Source organism: Rutidosis leptorrhynchoides, chromosome 10 (genome assembly GCF_046630445.1).
Source record: "Rutidosis leptorrhynchoides isolate AG116_Rl617_1_P2 chromosome 10, CSIRO_AGI_Rlap_v1, whole genome shotgun sequence".
Taxonomy (NCBI): Eukaryota; Viridiplantae; Streptophyta; class Magnoliopsida; order Asterales; family Asteraceae; genus Rutidosis; species Rutidosis leptorrhynchoides.
The window spans coordinates 93,080,250-93,090,414 of NC_092342.1; the positions used below are offsets into that span (position 1 = coordinate 93,080,250).

At 32.6% G+C, this 10,165-nt stretch overlaps 1 protein-coding gene across 1 annotated transcript; it reads right to left on the reverse strand.

Moving 5' to 3' along the window:
• Positions 1–225: 225 nt before the first annotated feature.
• On the reverse strand, positions 226–4,676 carry LOC139870454 (uncharacterized). The gene is made up of 11 exons (XM_071858260.1): positions 4,644–4,676; positions 3,908–4,194; positions 3,639–3,731; positions 2,869–3,382; positions 2,438–2,460; positions 2,183–2,322; positions 1,487–2,084; positions 893–1,437; positions 683–808; positions 552–625; positions 226–258 (listed from the first exon to the last, which is right to left on the reverse strand). The coding sequence occupies exons 1-11, from the start codon at positions 4,674–4,676 to the stop codon at positions 226–228; spliced, it is 2,466 nt and encodes an 821-aa protein (XP_071714361.1).
• Positions 4,677–10,165: the final 5,489 nt, after the last annotated feature.

Sequence of the window (10,165 nt, forward strand, 5' to 3'; positions counted from 1 at the left end):
TTAGACTGGACCCCATATCAGATATGTTATCCTATCTAAGCAGTGCACGTGATTTTCACGAAGTCAACTCCCTTCAACAACAACATATCACCATCATATTCGGACATGATCAATTGTGCTAAGCATCATCACCACAACAACTCATCTGAGCTCATTCTTCAACTTTAAACTATAAAACCAAACATCAAGTTCGCAAGGAATAACAATAGATAATTAGACTGATGTTTATATTTCAACACCCTCCCTCAATTTAATTATCTATATACATCAAACATACCAAATTTAGCAGTCAAAAAATCATGCTGACTTGTACTTAACCCCTTTGTATGAATGTTAGCCACATTATCATTTGACTGCTTTAACACCTATATACATATCTTTTTCCTTACAAAATACAAATCTATTTCAAAATATTTTGTCGTCTTATGGAAGATTGGATTTAAAGAAATTTGAATGGCTGATCTATTATCTATAAACACATTTATAGGTAACTGTGGTTCTATATTAAAATATGTCAAAAGCTTCAATATCCAAATAATTTCACAAGATACAGAAGCAAAAGCTCTGTATTCTGCTTCTGCTAAACTCCCGGAGATAGTAGTTTGTTTCTTGCTTTTCCAAGAAACTAAATTTCCATAAAAATACACACAAAAACCTGTAATAGACTTTCTGAGCATCATACCTTTACCCCAATCTGAATCTACAAAAGCTTTTAGCCTAGACTCATTTGTTTTATCAACAAGAATGCCATTACCTGGAGACTTCTTTAAATATCTCAAAAGTCTAAGAGTAAATTTCATATGACAATCTAATGGTGCATGCATAAATAGGTTAAAAATATGCACAACAAAAGCTATGTCTGGTCTGGTCAAAGTCAGGTAAATTAGTTTACCTACTAATTTATGAAAATTATTAATTTTTTTAACAGGAATATCAGATTTACTTATGATAATATTTGACTCAATTGGAGTCTGAACTAGTTTACTGCCAGTTAAACCAAACTCATACAATAACTCCAAATAATACTTTCTCTGTGAAAGACACAGACCTTTTTCAACTTTTAACACTTCTATACCCAATAAGTATTTCAATGCACCAAGATCCTTAATTTTAAACTTAGAGCTTAAGAAGGTTTTAAAATTCTTTAACTCATCAACATTGTTCCTAGTGAGAACAATGTCATCAACATAAACCAACAAACAGATTTTCTCTACTCTTAACAAATAGAGAATAATCATTCTTACTCTGTTCAAACTAAACTCAACAAGAGCATATATAAGTTTCTCATTCCACTTCTTTGGTGCTTGTTTAACCCCATAAAGTGATTTTACCAATTTACAAACTTTGTTTTCTTTCAAATTATAGTAATCTAGAGGTGGTGTCATACATGCATCCTCTTTTAAGTCACCATATAAAAAAGCATTGTTAATGTCTAAGCTGAAATAAAGGCCACTCATTTTGTACAGCAAGTAGAGAAATTAAGCACCTTACATGTACCATTTTCACCACAGGAGAAAATTTTTCATTAAAATCAATACCCTCGCTTTGATTAAATCCCTTGGCTAACAACCTAGCTTTGTATCTATCTATCTCACCACTAGACGTGTACTTAATTTTATATACCCATTTGGAACCAATAACCTTTCTATGAGCACTCATAATCCATGAACCATTTTTATGAAGTGCTTCTATCTCTAAATTCATGGCCTCTATCCAATTTGGATCTTTTGGATCTTTACAAGCCTCCCAATATGTATTAGGTTCACTTATTTTATCTTGGGAATTGACAAAACACATGTTATCAACAGTCAACTTGGAATAATCAACTACTTTATTCAAATCATATCTGACTTTATTATCAATCACATAATCTCCAAATATAGGAGGTAAAGTAGACTTCCTAGATGACCTTTTAACATCTGCAGTTTCACCTAAAGTTGGTGGATTTAAAACAGTATTTTGATTGCCCTCGGGGAAAAAACTTTCTTCACAAGAAGTTGCAGGCGCAGTATTGGTTTCCACTGTCTCACTAGGAGTAGAGTGTTCACCACTGCTTTTGCCATCATCTTTAGTATTATTTTTTCCTTCATCATTGGGTCTTTCAAGGTGTTGATCATTTAAAACAATTTCATCAAAGAAATTTAAGAATAAATTTTTCACCACTACTTAGACTCATGCATACCTTCTTCCCTTGTTCTAAAAGGGAATATATGCACATAAACCTTAACATCTCTTGAAAAAACTAACTTTTTTTTAATTAAAACTATACAATTTATAACCTTTTTATCATTAGAATAATCAACCAAAAGCACATTTTCTGACCTACAAGCAAATTTATCAGAATTAAATAACACAGTTGCAAAAACAAGACTACCAAACACCTTGATATGAGAAAGATTAGGTTTTTTATTAAACACAAACTCATAGGAACACTTGCCATATAGCACAGAAGAAGGCAACCTATTAATCAAGTAATTAAGTTGCAGTCAGAATACATTCACCCCACAAACTAAGAGTAATCCCCCCTTGAAACATAATGGCTCTTGCTACATATAGCAAATGTCTTTGTTTCCTTTCAGCTATCCCATTTTGCAGGGGTGTATAAGTAATTGTGGTTTGATGTTGTACACCATGTTTTTTTAACCCAAAAAAAAAAAAAAAAAAAAAATCCATTTTTTGGTTTATAAACTCAGTACCATTGTCACTTCTTATTATTTTAACAGTTGTATTAACCTAATTTTTCAGCAAATAAAAGAAGTTTTCAAAATTTTTAAACACTTCTTCTTTTGACTTCATTAAAAAAGTCCACACAACTCTAGTATAATCATCCAATAAAGTCAAAAAATATTTGAAACCACCTTTGCTTACAATTTTATATGGACCCCAAACATGCATATGAACAAGTTGACCTAACTTGTAAGAGACATGATCACTTAATAGAAAAGGATCCTTTGTTTGTTTAGCCTTATGGCATACTTCACAATGATCATGACTACCAATTTTACTGATTTTAAGATCACCTTTTAAAATGTTAAGCACATGATCTGATGGATGACCCAATCTGTCATGCCAAATAGATTTAGAAACACAACTTGAGTTGACATTTGTTACACAACTATTATTACCTTCAATATTGCTATTCAAGATATATAAACCATCTACTTGACTACCAGTCACAAGAGTTCTCACGCATTTCAAATCATGAATGTAACATGTAGACTCATTAAAACTAACAAATAATTTACTATCTCTGAGCATGCAATAAACAGATAACAAGCTCACAGTATACTCTGGTACAACAAGAACATCATACAAAACTAAACAATCAAATATTTTCATATCTCCAATCTTAATCACTTTAGCTTTAGTCCCATTTGGGTGACTAACAGTTAAGTTGAGATCACAAACATCAGCAATTCTTTCAAAACTTTTGTCACTATTGTCATATGTTGATTAGCTCCTGAATCTATAATCCGCCATTGACGAGTGTTATTGATATTATAAGTTTGATGTGCAGCAAAGTATTTTCAAAATTTAAATTAAATTTGACCCTCATATTAACAAAATTATCTTACATATTAGAATGACCATGTATATTACCCTTCTTATCTTCTAACAACATTAACAATCTCCCCTACTGATCATTAGTCAAAGCAACTGCAGATGTCCCTACACTTTCAGAAGCCTGATTTGAAACACTTTTAACATTTCCATTGTTAAAATTGGTTCCCCTTTAAAATTTAGAGGATATCCAACCACTTCAAAAAATTTGTCAATAGTATGATGATTAGTCATACCATATTTTGTACACTTTAAATTATCCGCTCTTGGTGGATATCCTACTATTTCATAACACTTATCAATTGTATGTCCAGTTCTTAAGCACTTTTTACATTTTAATTCAAACCCAGAAGTAAACCCTTTTTCCCTTCCCATATTAGAAAAGAATACAAAAGAATCAGAAGATTTTTTGTCATTGACATGTCTATGTGATTCTTCTCTTGATAAAATAGAGAAGGCATTCTTAACAATAGGTAAAGGGTCTATGGTCAAAATATTACTTCTAATTTGTTTGTACCCATCATCAAGTACCATCAAAAATTGCATCAACTTTAAAAGATTGTTATGATCTTGAATATCCTTTGCAGCTTCACAAGTACAGTTTGGAAGTTTCAGTAAAGCATCATACTGTTTCTAGTATGAGTTTTATTTGTGATAATAATCAGATAGAGACATTCCATTTTTACTCAATGAATTTATTTTGTGATGAAGATTAAAAATAATTGAGCCATAAACCTTATCACAGGTTTCTTTTAGTTCTTCTCACACACCTGATGCAATTTTTGAGTAAACCTGTCCATAGTAAAACTCCTCTGATATGGTATTCAAAATCCAAGAAAGTACAACAACATTAAATCTATCCCACTGGTTAGCCAAAAAATGATCAGTTTGACTTCTTTCAAGAGTACCTTTTATAAAACCTAGTTTGTTTTTTGTTTGAAAAGCTAACTCCATGGCACAAGACCATGACTTATCATTTTTAGTCCCTTTTAATTTGAAGTTAATCAGAGGTGTATTAGTAATGTCACTAGCATGTAAGTAAAGTGGAAAACCAACATCCAATTTACTTATCATAGTATCACCCCAGAAGTGGACACATCATCATCCCCAGCCATATTAACAACCAATCAACAGAATTAAGTAGACAGAAATGTTAAACAATCTAGAAGAATAACAAGTGCTTGATCAGGTTTTCTTGAAGCCTTAAGGGGCCAAGATTCAAGAGTTGGGCACTTTTATTCAACCAGATCAACACAACACACAATGAAGAATAAAAGGAAAAGTAACAAGAAGCCCTGGCTATGGTCCCAGTGTACACAAAGGGGGCAGTTAATTCCTGTAAGCACAGGAACTCCCAATACTAGGTACTTGCCACAAAACAGGAAGGAAATAAAATTCCTTATAGAGTACTCCTCTTTTATTCTTCTTTTCTTTTATTGCAAAACGAATACCACACATAGCAGCGGAAGGAAGAAGTTGTTCTAGAATTAACCAAGAGCAACAAAAGAAGATCTCGAACTTGAAAACCCCCAAATTTTAGGGATTCAATTTGAAACCTTCAATTCAAAACCAACCGGATCTAGCCTGATAAAATCACCAAAAGAGAAGAAATATCCTTCTCAAAATGAAAAGAACCTTAGTTTTAACAAACCCTAATCTCGAGAAACCTTTAAAGAATGAACCCTAAATCACCACACTCGATCTTTTCAACCTTGATGAACAATATCAAGCGAACCGCTCTGATTCCATGAAGAAATTATGATATCAACACAATTCATCAGAACCACAAAAGCTTTTACCACTTTATTAATCAACACAAAACAACTGACTAAATCAGAAGTATCAACTTACCTCTAATTCAAATACAACAACCACAACTAAAGATTCATCAATTGCATGAATCTACTACACACTTTGTTCACTAAATCGTACAGCACAATAACAAGATTGAGAGAGACTAAACTAGGGATGGCGTCTGCGGGTAACACGCACGGGTTCTATATACCCATGACCCGCCCGTCGAGTTTTTTTTGTGCTCGTTGACACCCGTTACCCGCCCGCGGGTAAAAATATTTTGCCCATGCCCGTTTCCCGCGGATACCCGTGACCCGTGGGTAATAATTATATACAACTTTGTTAAATTTTTTTTTTTTTGAAAAGTTCAAAAATTTTATTAATTATAAACACTATGTACAATTAACATGTGTAAAATGATGTGAAAATCAAGGTTTATACTTATATTTAATATTATATTTTTAATCATTATTGCATTACAAATAAAATCTCTTCTAAATTGATAATTGTGTGTATAAAGTCGCGAATAAATTGAAAAAAAGTCTCATGAATTAGCGTATCGGGTTTTACCGGCGACGGGTATTATGTACCCGCGACCCGCCCGCGACCCGCCCGCGACCCGCCCGCGACCTGTTGGCGGGTATAATTTTTTACCCATACCCGTACCCGCGTGTAACATTTTATGATTTTACCCGCCCATCACGGATCCGGTACCCGCGGGTCACAGGTTTTTTCTCGCCCATTGCCATCCCTACACTAAACCTTTGATTATGAAAACTGAATGACTGCAAATGAGAATGAAACCATAGATATATCATATGTGTGGTGATAGCTGACTTAAAATCCAGCCCTTTAACTTTGTGATAATTTCAAGGTTAGTCCCTCTAGTATTAAAGTGACTCTTGGTGCATCCCACAATTGTGAATACTTAGACTGGACCCCATGTCAGATATGTTATCATATCTAAGCAATGCACCTGATTTGCACGAGTTAACTCCCTTCAATAGCAACATATCACCATCATATCTGGACATGATCAACTCTACTAAGCATCATCATCACAATAACTCAAATGAGCTAATTCTTCAACTTTATACTATAAAACCAAACATCAATTTAGAAAGGAATAAAAATAGATATTTAGATTGATGTTTATATTTCAACACAAAGAAAGACTGGAAGGAGTTTTAATGATCGAATACAGAAATTGAGATCATTACTTAACCCTAAAACCATCAGCTTATATAGCTTTTGAATAAACACAAAACAACTTCCTTTTATTCTATCTTATCAATTCCGGTCCCTCTAAAAAATAAAGTTGAGCCAAAGTGCATCCCACTATTGTGTTACTTAGATCAAACCCGATATCAGATACCTTATTCAATCTAAGCATTGCACGTGATTTGACGTGCTCAACCCCTTCAATAGACACCAATAGAAAATGCTTAATGCATCAAATACTCTACTACTACTAGTAAACTGCTCACAATCAACATCCTGCACTTAAACAATTCAAGTAAGAACAATAGATAAAGCAATATAGATAATTAGATTGGACGTGTATATATATATATATATATATATATATATATATATATATATATATATATATATATATATATATATATATATATATATATATATATATATATATATATATATATATATATATATATATATATATATATATATATATACCCTCCCTCAATCTAATTATCTATAAACATCAAGCAACTTTAACTTTCTTTCAAAACACTCAAGTTGATTTACACCCAACCCTTTGGTAAAGACATCATCTACATTTTCATCAGGCTGAACTTTTACAAGTTTTATAACACCTTTACTATTTTTCTCTCTTACAAAATAAAGATCAATCTCAAAATGTTTTGTTTTCTCATGAAAAACGGGGTTTAAGGAAATTTGTATAGCTGCCTTATTATCAATGTTAACATTGATAGGTAAGTTCACTTTTTTTTTAAAATCATCCAACAGTTTCAGAATCCATATGATTTCACATGATACAGTAGCAAAGGCTTTGTATTCTGATTCTGCTAAACTTCTAGAAACTGTTAATTGTTTCTTGCTCTTCCATGAAGCAACATTATCACAAAAATAGACAACATAACCATGTAATAGACTTTCTTAACATTAAACCTTTACCCAGGTCAGAATCCACATATGCTTCAAGATTAAAAGAGTCATTTTTACTTAAAAGCAAACCTTTACCAGGAGACTTCTTGAGATACCTCAAAAGTCTCATAGCTATACACAAATGACACTCTAAAGGAGAGTGCATAAACTGACTCAAAACATGTACAACATATGCAATGTCTGGCCTAGTTAGGGTTGGGTAAATAAGTTTTCCCACAAGCTTCTAAAAGTTATTGACATTTTTAACAGGTGTTTCATTTTTGTTTAAAACCACATTTGACTCAATAGGGGTTACCACTGGCTTACAACCTGTTGAGACAAATTCATATAACAACTCAAGACAATATTTTCTTTGTGAAAGACGCAAGCGCTCACCAACAGTAAGAAATTCTATACCCAAGAAGTATTTCAATTCTCGTAGGTCTTTAATTTTAAATTTGGAACTTAAAAACCTTTTTACATTTTCTAATTCCATAACATTACTTCCAGTTAGTACTGTCATCAACATAGACTAACAAACTAACAAAAACACCCCCATTATCTTTTATAAACAATGAGTAGTCATTCTTACTTTTATAAACAATGAGTAGTCATTCTTACTTTGATTAAAACCATACTCAATTAGAGCATAGGTAAGTTTTTCATTCCATTTTCTTGGTGCTTGCTTAAGTCTATAAAGAGACTTAACTAACTTGCACACTTTGTTACTACCAGTTTCGTAATAACCAAGAGGTGGGGTCATATAAACATCCTCAACTAAGTTCCCATAAAAAAGCATTATTAATATGCATTTGAAATAATTTCCACCCTTTTTGTACAGCTAGACTAATCATGCATCACACTGTGACCATTTTGACAACTGGTGAGAATGTTTCATCAAAGTTAATACCCCCCTTTGGTTATATCCTTTAGCAACTAACCTTACCTTGTATCTATCTATCTCACCATTAGATTTGTACTTAATTTTGTATCCCCATTTACAACCAATGGGTTTTCTATCATAAGGGAGGCCAGTCATGATCCAAGTCTCATTTCTATGTAAAGAAACCATCTTAGAGTTCATTGTTTCAACTCAATCTGGATTTTTACAAGCCTCCCAATATGTTATACTGGGTTCACTAACCTTATCTAAGGCAGTAACAAAGCGTCTATTCTCAACAGTCAACTTAGAGTAAACAACTACCTTGTCTAAACCATATTTTATTTTACTATTAATGATATAATCATCAAACTTGGCATGAAAAGTTGATTTTCTAGTTGTTCTTCTAAGTTCAGAAGTATCACCTAGAGTTGGCTCATTTACATTTGTATTAAATTTGCCCTTAGGGTTAGCATTTTCACCATCAGGTGTTGCAGGTGAAGTAGTGGTTCCAGCTGATTCAGATGTTGAACCATTACTGCTTTTGCCATCACCTTTAGTGTCACCTTCCCCTTTATCATTGGGTCTTTCAAAGTGTTAAGTGTCATAGTTAAAGAAATTTATAAAATCATTTTCATAAGTATTAGCAGAATCACTAACACTTTCATCCCTTTTTTATAGAAGGGAAGATATGTTCATAAAATTTTACGACCCTTGAAAATGAAATCCTTTTTTTCAAAACAATACGTTTTATAACCTTTTTTTGACACTAGAATATCCCAACAAAGCACACTTTTCAGTACTACTTGTAAATTTATCATGACTGTTTAAAATAATGACAAAACCAAGAAACCTAAACACCTTGATGTGAGAAAGGTTAGGCTGTTTATTACACCAATTCATGGGGGCACTTTCTATTTAAGACAGAAGAAGGTAATCTATTAATCAAATAGGTTGCAGTAAGCACACACTCACCCCACATGTAAAAAGGAATCCCCCTTGAAACATAAGGGCTCTTGCTACATTGAGTAAGTGCCTATATTTCCTTTCAACTATCCCATTTTGTTGAGGTGTGTAAACACAATAGGTTTGATGAATCAAGCCTTATTTTTTTTTTTAACAAAATCATTCATTTTAGAATTAACAAACTTAGTTCCATTGTCACTTCTTATGGTTTTAACACATGCATTAAACTGAGTTTTTAACAAGACAAAAATATTTTCAAAGTTTTCAAAAACCTCTACTTTTGTTTTTAACAAAAAAGTCCATACGGCTCTTGTATAATCATCAACAACCGTAAGGAAATACTTAAAACCACCTTTGCTGACCACTTTATATGGACTCCATACATTCATATGTATTAACTCTCCAAAAGGGTAGACACATGATTACTTAATGGAAAGGGTTCCTTATTTGTTTTGCTTTGTGGCATACATCACAAGGCCCATGACTTTCAAAATTTTCAATCTTAAGTCTATATCTTAAAACATTTAAGACATGGTCTGAAGGATGACCCAACCTGTCATGCGAAATAGTTTTAGAAAAATAACAAGTTTTCATGCTATTCAAATAACTATTTATACCTTTAGCATAGAAGTTAAGAATATGCAACCTATCAATCTGTCTACCAGTCACAAGAGTTTTCATGCATTTCAAATCCTGAATATAGCATGTAGCTTCATCAAAACTGACAAATAACTTACAATCTCTAAGCATGCAATAAACAGATAATAAGCTGACAGAATACTCAGGAACAACTAAAACATCATATAGGACCAGGCTATCTGACACCCTCATGTC

Excerpts from the sequence above, each read along its gene's own strand:
- LOC139870454 (XM_071858260.1), bottom strand. The coding sequence starts at position 4,676 with ATGGCTGGGGATGATGATGTGTCCACTTCTGGG. Across the intron at positions 3,732-3,907 it reads GAAAAAGGGTTTACTTCTGG|GGGAACCAATTTTAACAATG; the intron begins GTTTGAATTAAA and ends TAAATTTTAAAG. Across the intron at positions 2,323-2,437 it reads GCCTTCTTCTGTGCTATATG|GTCAGAAAATGTGCTTTTGG; the intron begins GCAAGTGTTCCT and ends ATTTGCTTGTAG.